Below are 17,444 nucleotides of genomic sequence, written 5' to 3' on the forward strand. Positions count from 1 at the left end.
TGTGGAAATAGAAAAGACGTGTGATGGTGTCTCTATTAGCGACGGTGGTGTGGCAGATTGCCAAGGTGGTGTATTCTTGGCCGTGTTTATCGAGACATGAATCCATATATCTTAGAGTTGAACACAAACCCATATGTTAGGCAGTGATGTATTTATATACGGAATATATTCCGTGTACAATACCAGAATGTGTGCGTGTAAAACTAATCAACTTACAACATTTCTGCAATATACACCTTTATAATCGATAACAATAGTTAAGTTCATTAAAAACAAACATACAAGATCACTGATTTTAAGACATGTTTAATTTGTGTTTATGCAAGTCAGCAACGTTTCACTTCAGCTGTATAACGCGTGTGAGGTTGTAAATGAGGTATATCATTGTAGCCCTGGCTAATTTGATAAACATTCCAAAACTATTTCATGAATCTCAAAAAAACCACAGGTGTAATTAATGAGTACATATCAACACATATTAACACACCAAAATCACAAAATATGGTAAATTCCCAGATATTTTCCCTGATATGCGCAGCTATACCACAATGTACTTATAACCGTGTCATTAATATGCCGTCTGGTCAAAATACATTGTGAGACGATCTCTATGTACTATAAAGCAATGCTATCGACAAATGGCAACAGATTTATAGCAGCCCATTGCTGGAGACACATTGGCACCTGAAAGCGTTGTGGAGACTCAACATCGTTGTCACGCATACAAATGTACACAGTGAGTCTTATGAAGACCCCATTGCGTTGACATGAGATTGATGGTAATAACCGTCTGATTTAAAATGGATCACTTGTAGGGGAATGAAAGTTACACTTTTAATCAAAATAAGCACGACCATTATTTGGCTTGGTCAGGACTGAGGTATAGGCAGATACGTGATAAGGTCGGATATGTTGGACATGGATAGAAGAAGACTGTTGCACCATTCACCTTGGTGTGGGCAGCCAGTTGTGCAGCGCGATTGCACACGTGTTCACTGTTGACACGCACGTTGAAAATGTTCACTTACATTTGGACAAAACAGTACATTGATAACATCACGGTGATATCATCTTCGGTAATAGCTCAATGTTGTTTCCCGCTGGTCATATACATGTACGTGTATTACATTGTATAGTTAAGCATTGCTACAGACGAGATGTGAGCACGTGACCTAAGGCGGTGGGGGGTGGTGGCGCAGTGGTTAGCGCACTTTGCTATTAACACGAGCCGACCTGAGTTCGATTCCTGGCCACGGCGGCGAATGATATCCGACGCGGTCTTGGCCCCCAACTCCCTAACTTATTCATCACAAGACCTCACTGCCCATCGCGGTGAAAGTATTGGCGTCACACAACCTCCAATTGGCGTCACACAACCTCCAATTGGCGTCACACAACCTCCAATTGGCGTCACACAACCTCCAATTGGCGTCACACAACCTCCAATTGAATTTCGATTTAAAGCTTTCGTGACTGCAGGGATTCATCTTCTTGGTTCTTTCGGTAAAGTCACGTAGAAGGGAAGTAATAAAATAATAAAAATAAAACATAATAAAATGAAATAATTCACACAACCCCCATTGAGTGAGACGGGGCGTCACACAACCTCCAATTGAATTTCGATTTAAAGCTTTCGTGACTGCAGGGATTCATCTTCTTGGTTCTTTCGGTAAAGTCACGTAGAAGGGAAGTAATAAAATAATAAAAATAAAACATAATAAAATGAAATAATTCACACAACCCCCATTGAGAGAGACGGGGCCTTCTACGTGACTTTACCGAAAGAACAAAGAAGAAGAGAAAAACCTCCAATTGGCGTCACACAACCTCCAATTGGCGTCACACAACCTCCAATTGGCGTCACACAACCCCCATTGAGTGAGACGGGGCCAGGGAACCCGTCGTCCAGCAAGGAGATTGACTCGCTGCTGTAAAACGAGGCACAGGGCAGCCAACGCTGAACGACGACTTTAAATGTTCGTGTAACGGCTGTCATTCTTCGAGAAGTATTGGCTAATCGGCCTGCTTCACGCTCAGTGCTCTCACACCGCGGCGTTTATTTATTTCTTACCAATCATTAGGCGTGTGTAATGTGCAGTGACCCGATTTGCATTTGAATGGAGAGAAGGAAAATGCAATACGTGGACGGCGGTGATGGGAGTGAGTGTGAAGCCTGCTTTGGAATTTGTGAAGTTCTGCTTTGAAGGATACAGAACACAAAACAATCATTCGCGTCCTTGTGGACAACTCTTAATGAACAAACGAGTGCGCGTCTCTTCGCACGAGAACACAGCAGTCACCCACACGCCTTCTGGGAGGGCGTCATTTCAGCAGCATTCATTCAGCACATGCAAAGTCTGGATCGGTTTCGGCACACAGTCTCTCATCAGCAGATACTGAAATACTCCCAAAAGGCCGTGGGAGGGGGGGGGGTTCGATAGGTTTGCACACAAAAAAAAGTTTACAAAAATCCGAATAGGAAGTAGATTACTCATTAAGCGATGCAGCTCTTTTTTAAGTCAAGTGTGTGTGGAGAGACACACGCAGTGAATGACAGAGACATATCGTCTGTTTATCTAGCAGTTCTAAAGATGGTTACTGGGTTTCGATTTAACTTTTTATTTGAATGTGCCATTTAATTTGATTAAAAGTTGTTTGAAAGTCAGTAGCAGGATGGAGTATAAACACATCTATTTGTGAAGAGGATAAAACATGCATATGCCCTTTATATTTTGTCAAATAAATCCATTTGGGATACAGTGAATACGTATTAACTTAAAATAAGACATATGATGAATTGTATACAATCAAAGCTATAATAAGCAATGCATAAATCACGGTACACGAGGCCAGTGTCGGCCGTTAAAGTGAAACAATTAACATTTTGGAAAATTAGTCAACTTACATGATTAAGTTTGATTTGAATAAGCCGAGTTCCCTCTCTAACTTCGTAATGACACTCAGTGAACAGCATGCATACTCCGGCCGGCTTGTTGTTACTGCGGTTGCATTAGCCGTACACATTAGCGCTGTCTGCTGCACAGTGGAAGTTAAAGATTTCGTGTGTCGACTCCATGGGCCAAGTTTGCCAAATTTGAAATATTACTCGATTGGGATTATACGTAAAACTTAAACTAAATTACTTTATTTTCCAGGTAAAGCCCACTGAGCTGTTTGCTCGTTTTCATCGGCGACCTTGCCACACGTACTAGCTCGTTTCGTCACACGTGGGAATTATAGTCGTCAAATAAAGTTGGGGGCAAAACTAGAGGACCTGGAGAAAAATCCACGCGGCCACGCGGAGAGAGAGAGAGACCACGCCAACTCCAAATATACAGCAGCAGGCATCGTACGGGACCGAGATGAAACCCACGATCCTCTCAATGCGGCCCCTCCTACACATAGCAATCATCTCCCGCTACTGCGCAAACTTGGCAGGACCCTCCTGGATATGAGTCGTAAGACTTGGCGAAGCTTTTTGTGCATAATATTTGGCACGTTTTGTAAACAGTAAAGATACAAAAGGGGTGATCTGGATAAACGTGAATCAATGAAACCAGTGTGTAATATTGACATTGTATATGATTTTCAGAGTGGGAAGGGAAATAATGACGTATTCAGTGGTGTGATGGCCTTGCACTTGTCAAAATTTTCTTCACAAAAGAAGATACATTTTTATTAGATTGGCTTGGAATTTAATTTGGCGAAATGTAAGCTCTGAGAAATAAGTGTAAAAGTTTGACTTGCATGTGAAAGAAATATCTTAGTAGAGTGTGCATACTCGACTGTTTAAAAGACAATGCATCTGCTTAAATACATATTTGAGAAAGGCCCTGGGAAGTGATTTTTCCGCAGACTGTTATCAGACAGACTGATGCACCGCGGTGAGATTTCTAATTAGATGTCTGAATAGTCAGAAAGATCACAGAGCACTACATTAGTGAGATTTTTGAATAATCTATTTAGGAGCATTCAGAAATCTCACAGTCTGATCAGACATCTGAATATTCAGAAATCTCAGAGCAGTCCACGAGCAAGATTTGTGAATAGATAATTCGTCTCATCACATGTCTGCGATAGCACAGATGTCAAACATTGCGGGAAATAGCTTTGTATTTTCAAATGTGATACCTCAATGATTTAAGTGTAACACGTTATTGCAAATGTGTTCCTCTTGGGGGCAGTGCAGCCTTCATGTCTGTCACGAGTCTGGAAAGCAATCGACTGTATATGGTTTTAAAGGAATATTAAATATTAACTGGTGCCACTTTCATGCACATTTCAGCAAAGTAATTTTTTTCTCACACGGTTTCGATTGAGCACGTGACCGCAAATAAACGTGTCACAATTGCAAAGGAGACTCATGCTGACATCTTTGAGTTCTCACGTGGTTCAACAAAATCAACTTGAACTTGGGAGCAACTGCCGTGGACAGCGCTGTAAGTGCATGGTGCGTGGAGTATTGTCGGATGCTTCTAATAACGTAGGCATAAAATGTTAAAATCCCGTGCGGTAAAACGTGTTAAAAATGTTAATGGTTTAGAAAAAGAACCCTGCATAAATAATGATACCAACCATAGCAATAAAAAAAATCACAATCTGACAAAGAATGGAAAATAAATTGCTTGCAATTTTTCCACAAACACACAATAGAAAGGTTAGTTGAACACACAATAGAAAGGTTAATTGAACATAAGAGAGAGCTCTTGGCTGTGTTTTCTGGTTGTTGTGCGTATTGTTCGGCACGAAGTCCGAAGTTTGCATTCGTAATCGCGCCAAAGCAACACGCAGTGCAACCCTTAAAATCCATCGCAAAGCTATAGAACACAACCACGAAAACACTGTGCAGTGGTGTTACCAAGAGCTTCATTCTAGACTCTATATGTTCTGGAAAGCTGCTAGTCCTATTAGGAGGTAGACCTTATTGAAATAAAGGTTCACCACTAGTGTGCAAGGTACGCCTATCCATAATCATGTACCTCTATTGTACCATACATAATCCAATGAAAATGTTTAAAACGAAAAATAATAGCCCAAAAATAATCATTCCAAACTAATTCCTGGGACAGGCTCCAGGCAGTTTTTGGCTGAAATTGAACACTGCGTGTCAGTGCGAGTGACTCGAGTGATGCTATCACGTCACGTGGCTTCAAAGTGGACCTGCCCTGGTTCAGGTGCATCACAGCCACTCAGTGGTGAATGGCGGGTGACGTTGTTGTTGCTATCACCAGGGCGCTATGGCTGCGTGCCGATGTAGTTCTTCGCGCAGAAATCTTGGATGCGCATGCACGCCTCCTCCAGCATCTCGCGGGGCACGGTCAGCACCACGCGGAAATAGTTGGGGTACTCGAAGCACTGAAACGTCAAACATTGGCGAAGAAGAAAAATCACTTTAAACGGTGCTCCTTCACCAGCGCCGTAGCAACGGCAGGGCGGGTGGAGCGGCCACCCCTGCTGCCCATCCCGAGGGAAGCTGCTGCCTGCATTTGGAGCCGAATTGTTGGAGAAGGAGCAACGAAGCATCACAGTGGTGGCTCAAGTGTTTTGGTGGGGCGGTGCCTCGCGAAGATGGCACCTTGCCCCGGCAGCCAAAATGCCCAGCTATGGCTTTGTTCACAACATACTCCAGACTGTTAAGTAATTGAAATCATCAGCGTAGAGGGACCGAACTATATATATACAGAGTGATTTATGACGTGGGTGAGGCGTAGGAGAGGGAATGATGATAAAACGTACACATTCGCCATCCTTTCACCGCCCAAGCTCCACGGGTTCCTGCTAGTTAGAATTTAATAGCGCAATTCTGCTCATCTGCTCTGACGTATTAGACGTACCGCAGTACAATGCTCCAAGAAGCTGCAACAAAGTGGCACGGGGCCCTGGTGCTGGGAATGAAATGGGAGGCCCCTGTCCAATTCCCTCCACCGCCGATCTCCGTAGCCCAGAACCTGCGGCCCATGGGCCCCCGTGCTGCGGCATCGCCTGGACATTCGATAGCCACGGCGTTGCCTCGAGCATCAATGTGCAATGGAGTTGATTTTTGTTCCGTGAGAAATGACTTAAATAATAGCAACGCTGCTCTTTTCCTCACAGCGGAATGGAGAAACCATCCCATGCCCAGATTTGTGCTGTGTTTGTTTTTTTGTCACGGATGGTTCTGAAGGCACGGAGACCACTACAAGTGCAGACTGTGTGCTGTATCAGCATAGATCATGATCTGTGTGGCAGGGAGAGTAAGTGTGTCTGAGCAGTGCCGTCTATGTAAAACTCCGCCGGAACAACGCGTTTCTCTAACGAGGAAGAGCGCAGAGAGAAACATGGCTGAGATGCGCACACACGCAGCAACTCAATGTGCAAGTCACTTAATCGCCAAAAATGCTAAACATCTTGAAAACATATACTTCAACACGAAACAATATCAAAGATAGAAAACATTTCAATCAAAATTTCCTTTCCGTGTTTGTGAACAAAATAACCGAGTAATGTTTTTTTATGTTTCGTCACAGCCGCCAAGCACACATTAATGTATGTTCGCAAGCAATGTTATCACAACCAATTTCTGCCTGAATAGAATTAGAAATGTCTTTCAATTCGTTTTAGACAATATGGAACTTTCCACATTAAATTATATTTTGTATTAAAATATCTTAGTACAAGCGCCCATTTATTATATCATGCTTTACACGTAGCAAAGATCACAATCCAGTGGACAACAAAAGATATTGATGGCTTAATTATGTGACATTGGAATTCGATATGGTGCTGGCACATTGTAAGTAAGTACACTGCCTTGTGATAGGAGGAGTGGATTGAACCCCAGTAAATTATAGTGGCCATGAAATTATCTTTTCATAAGCTATCGCAAGGATTGGCAACAATTTAACGTGATTCATTTTTTGTCCATCTTCCTCATAATCAATATCGTGCTGAGTTAAGTGTTCAGTAAGAGTGAGTCATGCGTGACGGTTACACTCACCTTGGCCGGGAGGCAGAAGACCGATTGGTCCGTTACGAGTCTCTGGGTAAACTGCACGTCGTCCTTACATTCGGGAAACTTATCCATCTGTATTCCAACCTGAGCGATTAAGCAGAGAGCCACACTGAAAAATCAGAATTAACAAGAACACGTAACTCTCTGAAACGAAATATTTTGTGCAGATGAAGCCTGGAACAGACGCAAGGACGACCCTTGGCACCTCTCCGAGCAGGTCCATGTCACTGTATTCACAACTTTGTGTCAATCCACTGCTAGATGAAGCCCTCCCCACGCCATGTTGGTCATGGGCAGGGGTCTGAAACCTAATTGACAAGAAGAGCCTTTTTTTTCGAAATTGGTAAAAAAAACCCTCAATATTTCCAGACCTGCAATGCATGTGAATATGAGATGGTGGTCCTTGATAAATAACATCACGAAGAGTCCTGAAAGAGCCGCATGGCGCGAGCCATGGCCAGGAATCAAACTCAGGCGGCTGGGCTCATCGGCCAATGTGTGACCGTTGTGAGCAAACCGGTGAGTGCGTGTTGAGGAAGGTGGGGGGATGCTGATAACCGTTTCAGAAATCACTCACCGCTGATGTTTACCTGTGGCCAGGAATCAAACTAAGGTGACAAGAGTTCATAGCGCAACAACTGCGCCACAACGTTGTGAAACCGGAAGCCCTTGTCTGGATGTTTAATTGATATTTAAAATAAATAATGATAATTGTGGGCTCGCCAAATGAATGTATTCAAGTAGGAAAAGATAGCACCACCGTGTGTTATGTCGAATAACATGCTTTGTTTCATGATGATTCATTGTTTGCACTGTGTTACTGACCATCATGTACATTGCTCCACACGGCATGACCGGCTTGAGACCAGGGACTGCGGTTAGGGTGTTGTAGCAATACTCGGCATTGTCCTGTGGGAAGAGCGAAGTGTCTTGACGTCAGGTTGAAGTGCGGATGCCACGCCAGTTCCCTGTGTCAGCCGCCAAAGGGTTTGAGCGAAACGCAGCGCGACCCCTCGAGAGGTACGACCATGTGGGCACAGGTCGCGCGTCTCACCGTCTTCTATTTAAATCTCCCGAGTTGACAAAAATACCCAGGTGCACCTAAACTATGAAAAGCAAGTGTTCGTTATGAACATTTAAAAAAAAGTGTCAACCCCAAGCGGAGTCACCGACAAAAGGCATGCAAAGTTCTGCGATCCAGTGGAGTTGACCAGTTTGGCCTTCCACGTGTAGAAACACTCATTGATTTAGAATTGATCAAACGTGATGATAATAAAGGACCGCAGATCCTGAAAAATTGCACGGTACAAATTCTGTAGTGTTTTGTGATGCAATTTATATGAATGACGCAATACATGATAAAATAATTTATATATTTTAAAGCCCTCCAATGGGTTTTTGTGTTGTACCGATTGATTGCATCAAGAAGCCATTGGAGAGCTATTCAGAATGAGTGCGAAAACCTTACCCGTTTAGACTTTAGCCTAAATCACAAAGTGTTGCGAAGTGTCGGACAACATGCATTCCAGCCTCGAGAAGCTGTCCCTGCAGCTACTAATTTGAAGATTTACAAAAAGTTCAAGAGGGTCAACTTCAAAAGGTAACTGTCGTGAATGCAATTTGTATTAAATATAACTTCTGCAATAAGCAAATCTGCTCAACAGAGAGTGTGTAAGGCCTGCTTGCATGACTGTTAAGTGTAGCTCAATATGGTAAAATGCTAACAGAAAAATAACGAATGACCCACAAAGATCTCCCGTAGCATGTTCCAGGCTGTTGGGGCGAGTGCCGTTAGTGAGCAACTACGAAGGTTGGCACGAGAGGAGCGGTGTGACCAGAACTACGCACGGCCACCCGTGTCTCTACCCTACTCACGTTGACAAATGACACTCTGTACTTATTTTTAGCTAAATCAGCTTAAGGGAGGCCCAGGACTAGTCTAAATATTTGCTGCTTATGTTGGCCGTGACCAGGAATCAAACTCAAGAATTCGGGTTTGTATCACAGTCCACCAACCGCTACAGCAGTGTCCCCCACAACAACGTCCACCTTTTGCCACGAAGTGCTGGTGACATCAACACCACGCTTGTGGGAGGCTCAAGGTACTCTGAGGCCACTCCCCACACACACGCTCACACGCAGACACACACATTAACAACCAATGCATGGTCAGCAATCAAGCAGAGTTGCTGGGTTACATTCATGCAGAGAGTGTGAACTGCCACATGGGTAAGGGCCCATGACGCACCCGGATGAACTCCACAGTTCTCTGGTAGAAGTCGCTGGGGGTGTGGTTCAGGATCCGCTTCATTGCTCCCTGGATCACTGTGGAGGGTCCCAGAATCTTCTGGCTGAGCCGCAACAGTCCGTCGCGTATCTGTGTATAAAGGACGAGGGCAAAGTTGCAGCCTCACAATTGCTTTCTCACGGCACTGCTGGCAAGATGTCAATTCTCTCGCCTGGTATACAGGAGGATCGTGGGTTGAATACTGACCCTGACGCCTGCTGTATATTTGGAGTTTGCATGTCTCTCTCCCCGTTGTCACGTGGATTCTTCTCCGGGTTCTTCGGAGTTTCTCTCCAGATTTAGAAACACGCGTTGAGAGTATTTGTCTCATTTACATTTCCACATGATAAGCTACTTCGTTGGGCTATCATTTGTGGCCAGGTCGTTTCTAATGAAGAGCCATATAGCTCAGTGGGCCTGACCTGCTAAAAGAGTTGATCGTTTTTCTGAAGGCATTTTGCTCTTCCACACTGACCAGATGCACCACAAGAGGTGGGATCCCCACGACTTACTCCATGACATGTGACCTTTCCGATCTACTGCCTGTGATTTATCATTTATACCACTGCGTGGACACAAGCTGGTGGGGTGAAGAATCTTGCACCATTATTTAAAACTGGCCCCATTGGCAGCTGGAGTCGAACCGCAGAACTCTGGATTGTACGTCCAGCTTGCTAACCATTACACACCTCCGATTAGCACGTTAACTACGTACGGTGCGAAAGAAGTTCAGCATACATACGACAGCATTTGCGTACGTGTGTAAATGCCCTAATTATAATTGCCACGCTCAAGCAGTCTTAATTCTTGTTCCCACTTTTCATGTCAAGTGTTAGTTCCTAAAAAATAAAGATCTTCAATGAGTTTAAAGGATGCCTGGTAATTCACGTTAACGGGTTATAGCTTTTACTCAGATTTGTTTTGAATCTGTGCTTACTTTCTATCGTCTTTGCAGTGGGGTGTGTGTGACCCAATGCTGCTATGGCATTGAACTGCAAATGAGTTATCACACCTCGGCGGGAATACGCTAATAAAATGGATTAATCACAGAATAAAATATATACATGCAACCGATAACACTATTAATACATTTGTAAATTAGATGTGTAGCTGGGAAGAAACTGTCAGAGTCTTTGTTGGCAGTCTTTAAAGAAAGAGCACGTCATTTTGTTGATTTTTGAAAGCACACTTGCAGTAAATATGTTAAACAGGATACACTGATTATACAGTACTACATGAATGTACCGTTATTCAAGATTAGTTTGATATATTGATGAAGATATATGATGTATTGGTTCAGATAAGTGACCCATATCCCAGGTAATATATCAAACTATTATTCGAATAATGAGAAATGTATGCTCTGCATAATCCATGAATGACCCATAATCTATCCACTGGTGGATGAAGGCTTTCTCAAGCCATTGCCATATCTTAAGGTCTTGTGAGTGGATATTTAATGGCTGGTAACAACAGCAACAACAACGACGACGACGATGATATTGACTGCAGTGTGTACTGTTACATATACATAGAGAAAGATATTTTTTTCCATGACGATGATCTAATTACATTACCACACACATAATTGCGTTGGAAGTTCTGGCCTTACATTTGGTCCGAAGATCTGGTGGCGGTCGTGGATGAAGACCCAGCCCATCCGCCAGCCGGGTACGAGCCAGCGCTTTGCCAGCCCCCCGCACGCAAGGATGGGCACCTCGCTCGTCAGTGGCGCCATGGCATGGTACTGATGCCCGGGGAACACCTGTGCGGCATCACACACAGACAAAGAGCCCCCATATGGCCTTTAGAACAAACTGGTGGCGGCAAGTGCTGTTAGCGAGCAGCACCTTTGAAAGACAGCACCACGCCCGGCCGCCTTTGTCTCCCGAACGCTGATGTTTACACACCGCACCAGGTACTCGTTTTGAGCGTGATCCAAATCAGGTCGCCGGGTTTGTAGCGCGGGGCACTAACTGCTCCACCACCGCTGCGTGGCATCAGAGAAGGTGCACACACATGCACACAGAAGTATGCCGCCTTACATGTAAATGTTGTTGTCTTTCAGAATACAAAGACAATCATCCCCCCTATAGCTATAGAGGCTGTCAGGACAAGTTCTGTTAGCGAGCACCTATTAAGGCTGCTCCCCATATTGCCATACAGGCTGCTAGAGCAAGTGTGGTTAGCAAGCACCTATTCAGGCTAGACATATATTATGGTGTAATTATGTTACATTGAGGCGAACAGTGTGAGAAAAATAACATTCAAACACGATATAAACAAGATAACAAATTAATAATGCAAACATAATCCACATTAAAAAAATTATAAGTATTGCGCTATTGTGAAAAACCAAATTGAGAAGGCCTGTCATGGAGATAGAAAGGTCTCAAATAGCAGGAAATAAGTTAATTGTAGCCTCATGATTACAATCCAATTACAATATAAAACTAAAAATTACTGTAATAGCAATTCGATTGATATTTATTTTTCACTAAGAAGTACTATATGTCAATTGTTCATTCGTTTGTAAAAAAACAAAACCGATTCAGCGACGCATGCCGCAGATGTGAACGATGCACTGTGTGGCGCTAGCGCAAGCCTCGCTGGCCTTGCCGCGGCGGTTGCTGCCGAGTTTCCGTCGGCGACAGAGCAAGAGCCAGTTGAAGGTGCAGACGTTGCGTGGATGTTTATTAAGTGCTTGGAGAGTCCACGCAGGATCTGGCACTTCCTCAATGTACTTATTGTGACCTCTACTGCAATGCAATAGCACTCAGAGTCTGCGCTGAGTGAATCTCACAATGCGTGTCTGTGAGCACCCAACAAGCTATTCACTGCCATTTTGCCAATAATTGAGACAGTTTGGAGCGGCCACGATGTCACATCGTAGAGTAGTTGTCGGATTTTGCCAATACCGTTGTGACAACATTTCAGCAGCAAGCTGTCATCCTCGTCACAATGATCTCGAACAAGAAGTGCAGCTTAACCCTGAAGCGCCGTGTCACGCACGGGTCTGCTTTGAAACACGTCACGTGTCGCCTGTTGTCAATCCACTGCTGAATGGAGGCCTCCCATCCCCCACACTGCGTCGGTCAGGGCGGGTTGTTGGTCTCAGTGTGGATCGGTGAAAATCATTTGCTCGTGGCCGGTAATCGAAAATTAAAAACTATTTAAAACTAAACTATTACGTGTTTTTATTTTACCAGGTAAGGCCGACTGAGATATAATGCTCGTTTTCAGAAGCGACCTGGCCACAAATGATAGCTCAACAAAGTGGCTTATCACGTGAAAATTTACAACAGCCAAATACTCTAAACTCATGTTTCTAAAATTGGATGGAAAAACTGAAGACCTGGAGAAAAATCTACGCGACCACAGGGAGAACATGCAAACTCCAAATATACAACAGGCGTCAGGGCCGGTATCGAATTCACGACTTCCTGTATGCCAGGCGAGGTAGTTAACATCTTGCCACTGTGGCGCATTAATCGAATGAAGGTTGCTAAGTTCAGGGCGCGGTGAGAGAATTTGCTGTGCCACCTATCCACACCGAATGTAATCTCAGAATGATGCAATCGCAGCATGGCTATACAATTGTGTATTGCAAGTACTCTAACAACAGCAACACAGATGTTAAATTACCTGACCTACTTATGCCATTATTTAAGCTTTGTGGATGAATATTTTTTCCCATTATTATTTTATGATGCCACTTTTGTGGATTACATGTCTTGTAGATTGCATCTCATACCATATCTCCATATATCTCATCTGCGAGGATAGGGACCCTGTTCTTTTCAGCAACTGAAACAAAAAAGCAAATTACAAAAGATTTGCATTATTATCTTGAATAATTAACCATGTAAATTCAGCAACGATGATGATCACTACGTAACACGATGGGTAGTAAGTGTTATTTTGTAATTGCTTATGCCTCAAAAGTATAGAAAATGGCTATTATTCCCCACAAACTTTGCGTTTGTGACCAGGACTTCATGTGAAGGAATGACACAAACGCACATCACGTTTTCTCATGGAAAATAGGTAAATTTCAAAATATCACTGTCCTGGTCATTTTCTGTACATTTGAGGCATAAGCAATTGGGAAATAACACTTACTACCCAGGAACAAACAAGTATATATGTTTTAGTTACACAGTGAATTATTTAATCTGAAGCTTCTGACATGGGAATAGAGACGTGTGCATGCCAAGGATGCTAGGAATTTAATCAAAGAAAATGGCAAACAACTTGGAAGTTCTGAATATATCATGGCCATCAAGTGCCCTCTTTACATAACATAATTGATAAAATAAGCAATGTAAGGAAAATCCAGGTTCTCTAAGAAACCATCAAAGTTGTATGGAACTCAAACGCCTTTGTTATGCGGGGTTCACTGCACTATTGGCTTTGGTTGTGTGGGGTAGGGGAAGCCATGCCTCTTTCTTTATCTATTCAATAATTCACGTGCTTTATGTAAATATTTTATTATTAACGGCATTGCCTTGATCTACAGATTATTCTTGCCCCGAGTGCAACATTCGTGTGCCATCCGGTAGCAATACAACAATTGGCTTTTATGTAAAACGCGCCCGAAGAGCATGTGGACACTTTATTTTTTTATTCATATAATAGACGAGCTGCCACTTGCAGCTCATCCACTATATGGTGCAGCATTTCAAAAGGCACGTCTCTGCTTTGTGTGGTTTTGTGTAGAATGTAATCATGGTTGGAGATGCCGCCACGGCTATGATTGTTAGCACGTTGTAATATCTCGGCATTCTGTAAGCTCGTTCGAGATTCTTTTCAGACGTTGTCAGTTGACTTGAAAGGTGGGAACAGGGATCGAGGCAGCTGAAGCTTGGCCACTAATGGATTAATTACTTTAAAAGACCCGGCAAAGCAATCTTTATCAATGGTATGCAGCTGCCACCGCTCGGCAGCATGTGCCACCTCCTCACCGACAAGGTTCCTCGCCAGGGAGGAGGCGCGGTGGCGGTGCGGTTGGTGAATGTCGGTGCCGAGGAGCGGTGCCCGCGGGGACTCACCGGCCAGGATGTCGAGGATGTGCTCGCGGTTGAAGACGGAGCCGCACGGGTTGGACGGGTTGTTCACCACCACACAGGCCGTGCGCGCGTCCACCAGCGACTCCATGTGCTCCAGGTCGATCTCCCAGCACTGGTCCGGCTGCGGACAAATTGGTGGGGGGAGGGGTGGGCCAGGGTGGAGTGGTGGCGCAGCGGTTAGCACACTGAATCACAAACTAGGTGACTTGAGTTTGATTCTCGGCCACGGCTAACGTTAGTGGTGAGTTGAATCTGAACTGGTTCTGCCTCCCCCGCCCCTCACCCACTGGTTGCTATGGAGACTTATGTAAGGTTGCTTACGTAATATTACGAGCTGAGTTCAATTCGCAGCCAAAATTTACAACATCCTCGAGTGATATCTGAACTGACCCTAGGCTAATCTATCTTCACTAACTCGCACTGAGCAGCGTGGGGAGATATGGTGAAACAACCCCCATGAATAACACAGCTTGAAACGTCCTTCATACAGCAGTGGATTGACAATGGGCTGCGATGTTTTTATTACTACTATTTTATTATTCAGGAATAAAGCCACGTCTGAAGGTGGTTGAATAATAGACTGCACTTTATAGAACAGTTATTTGTAAAATATTTTTACTGTAAGTCATTGCTGAAATTGTATGGAGTGGTAGGGGCAACATATGCCAATCCCTGTGTGAAGTGATGTTACAGCTGTCCAAAGCATTCTGGGTATTTCCAAGATGGCTGCAAATATTAACTATTGGACGGAATGACACAATTAATTTTCTATTGCAGGAAATACATGTAAAACCAGCATTAGATGTATCGATTCAGTGTAGAGACAAGATTAGGTGATCTGTCCAGGATAAATAAAGATTCTGATTGTGAGGTAAAGAAGTGATGACCGTGTGAAATGACACCCCTTATTCCTTCATTAGGAGTATCTGTAAACATGTACACAACAGTGACATGTTTGGCGCCTGTACGCTGATTATAATTACACTCGCTAGGTGAAATATCGTATTCTTGTCGTATAAAACCCGGACGCCATTACGAAACAAGTGGCATCGTAATTAAACACGATGTTTGACAACAGGGGGAAGAGTGTGCTTTAAAAGATTTCCTGAAAAATCTGTGCCTGAAAAAAGCCATGGTTGATGTACACAACATTTGACTGTTCGTGTTAAACGTTTTTGTTCCCACGCTGCCTCTTTTAAGCAAGAACATTTGATCTGTTAGCTTTTTCAGCAGCCATCTTCAGAAGCAACATCCAGAGTTTATACACCGGATTCGTTGTGTCGGGTGGTTTAGAGTCGATGTCCATCGTGAGTGGTCAGTACATTGCGGTGTAATAATCCTGCCAAGTTACCTCATTAATTTTGACTCGGACAAACTTGTGTCAGTTTTAGGTCTCGTGCAGGGGCTGATATATAGCAGGAAAAACACGACAGAGAAAACAAATGACGCTGGCGCGTGTTATGTCTGCGTTAAATCAAATGCTGGGAATGGAAATCTTTAGCCGTAAAGCGACGTTTTCCTGGTTTTATCGTAAATTTAAAATGCAGTAAAGCTGTAAAAATGCACTGGGATGAGCCAAATATTTGCTTTATACGCGCTGTCTTTGGACCATCATTCCAAATTGGGGAACAATACATGTTAAAAATAAACATTGTGTATTTTAAAATAATATTGTGGTCCCGTAAAATTAGCTTCGTTAAATATCACGGTGCCCACATTATTTATTGTTTTATTGTAACCTGCTTAGCGAAAACGTTCACCGTTGCTTGCCTGAGAACACGGAGCACAACAGGTCAGCGAACTTCATTTGTTTTCAAGTACAGGTCACGTGAGTTGCTCCCACGCATGTGTGTGTGCAAACTCGATCACTTTTGACCTCGCAATTATTTTACAATAGTATTAAAAACAACATGCGTGACGGTGCACATACATACGCCAGTCGTTAGTGGATTGGCAGGTTGCGTGTGGCAGGATCATGTGTGGGGGTATTTCCATCTCTTTTACACAATGTCAGGCGAACGTGGAAAAGTAGACCAAATACCCTCCTCTATGAGGAGGGGCTTCTCTAGAGTTCCGTCTAGTGGAGGCCCTTCCGCCAGCAGAAGCATGGAAAGGAAGTTGCAGGGCTGCACCCTTATCTTTATTGATAACAGCATGGGGACATTTGGGTAAAATTGTTGTTTTATAATATTTGGGCAGAGGCGCCAGTTGTATTAAGACACTACTCAAAACATTTCCAGAAACGCGATACGGCATGAGCCAACATGCCATGTGTAACGTCGATACTGGGACTCTCTCCATTGGCTCCGAGCGACACACCCACCCATCCTCGCGAGCCAGTGGCTAGCGGCCACTCGCCCATTACCAGGACCTGGAAAACTGGAGAATGGGAAAGATCACGGACTCTCAAATGTCCAATCTTCAGCGCCTAGAAAACAACAACGTGCAATGTATCGCTTTTAGTTATATAATGAAGGGAGTGTGGGAGAGGCCCTTTCAACTCCACTATGCGGTTGTGAAATTTTCCCAAACATTATCCATAGGAATCGCGTGTAATAAGATCGTGTGCAATAAGAACATATAAGGGTGTGTACGTGTGTGCTGAATTGCCACTAATAATGTACAGCCCTTGTCAATAGACGATTGGATAAAGGCCTTCCCATGTCATGTTGCCCATCCAGGCTGTTTGGCCATACTTCGTCACGCTGGCCAGTGTGATTTGGTCAATGCGGGGAGGCAAGACCCGTTCAGATATCACTCGCTACTACGCTCGACCTGCCTGGGAAGCGAACTTTTGTCACCACCCAATCAACGTGGAATGTTGGGCCAACGTTTTTGTAACGGTTCCAACGTTGGCACGCTTACTGGGCAGGTTTAGAGTGCAGTGCACTAACATGTCGCTCCAAAATATTAGTCTTATTTTTTAAAATCGTAATTATTTATTCTGTCGAAATAAACTTGTGCGTTTTCCACATTTTCACCAGCTGCAGTTAACATTCACAACTCTGGAACAGCGAACTCTTTCAGTGGTGTTCGATGCTGTTTTTAAAACAATAAAAGAACACCCTAACCAAATTATTCCAGCAGTGTGGTGTGG

The 17,444-nt window shown here is 43.8% G+C and overlaps 1 protein-coding gene across 3 annotated transcripts in view; it reads right to left on the reverse strand.

Moving 5' to 3' along the window:
• Window positions 1-289: 289 nt before the first annotated feature.
• Window positions 290-17,444, reverse strand: part of TAT (tyrosine aminotransferase) — a 31,488-nt gene continuing 14,333 nt past the window's right edge. Inside the window, exons 6-13 of one of the 3 annotated variants that reach the window (XR_013639299.1) lie at window positions 14,330-14,468; window positions 13,033-13,085; window positions 10,891-11,043; window positions 9,240-9,368; window positions 7,817-7,900; window positions 6,977-7,075; window positions 1,576-5,355; window positions 290-1,440 (exon numbers count right to left, since the gene is read on the reverse strand). Coding sequence is in view for 1 of the 3 variants with exons in the window: in XM_078868466.1 (XP_078724592.1) it covers window positions 5,236-5,355; window positions 6,977-7,075; window positions 7,817-7,900; window positions 9,240-9,368; window positions 10,891-11,043; window positions 13,033-13,085; window positions 14,330-14,468 (777 nt within the window). In the remaining 2 variants the exon portion in view is untranslated. Of the gene's footprint in view, window positions 5,356-6,976; window positions 7,076-7,816; window positions 7,901-9,239; window positions 9,369-10,890; window positions 11,044-13,032; window positions 13,086-14,329; window positions 14,469-17,444 lie in introns of all 3 variants that reach the window. The other 2 variants (XR_013639298.1, XM_078868466.1) reach the window with 2 other exon arrangements.

The sequence above is a fragment of the Lampetra fluviatilis genome, chromosome 26 (genome assembly GCF_964198595.1).
Source record: "Lampetra fluviatilis chromosome 26, kcLamFluv1.1, whole genome shotgun sequence".
Lineage (NCBI taxonomy): Eukaryota > Metazoa > Chordata > Hyperoartia > Petromyzontiformes > Petromyzontidae > Lampetra > Lampetra fluviatilis.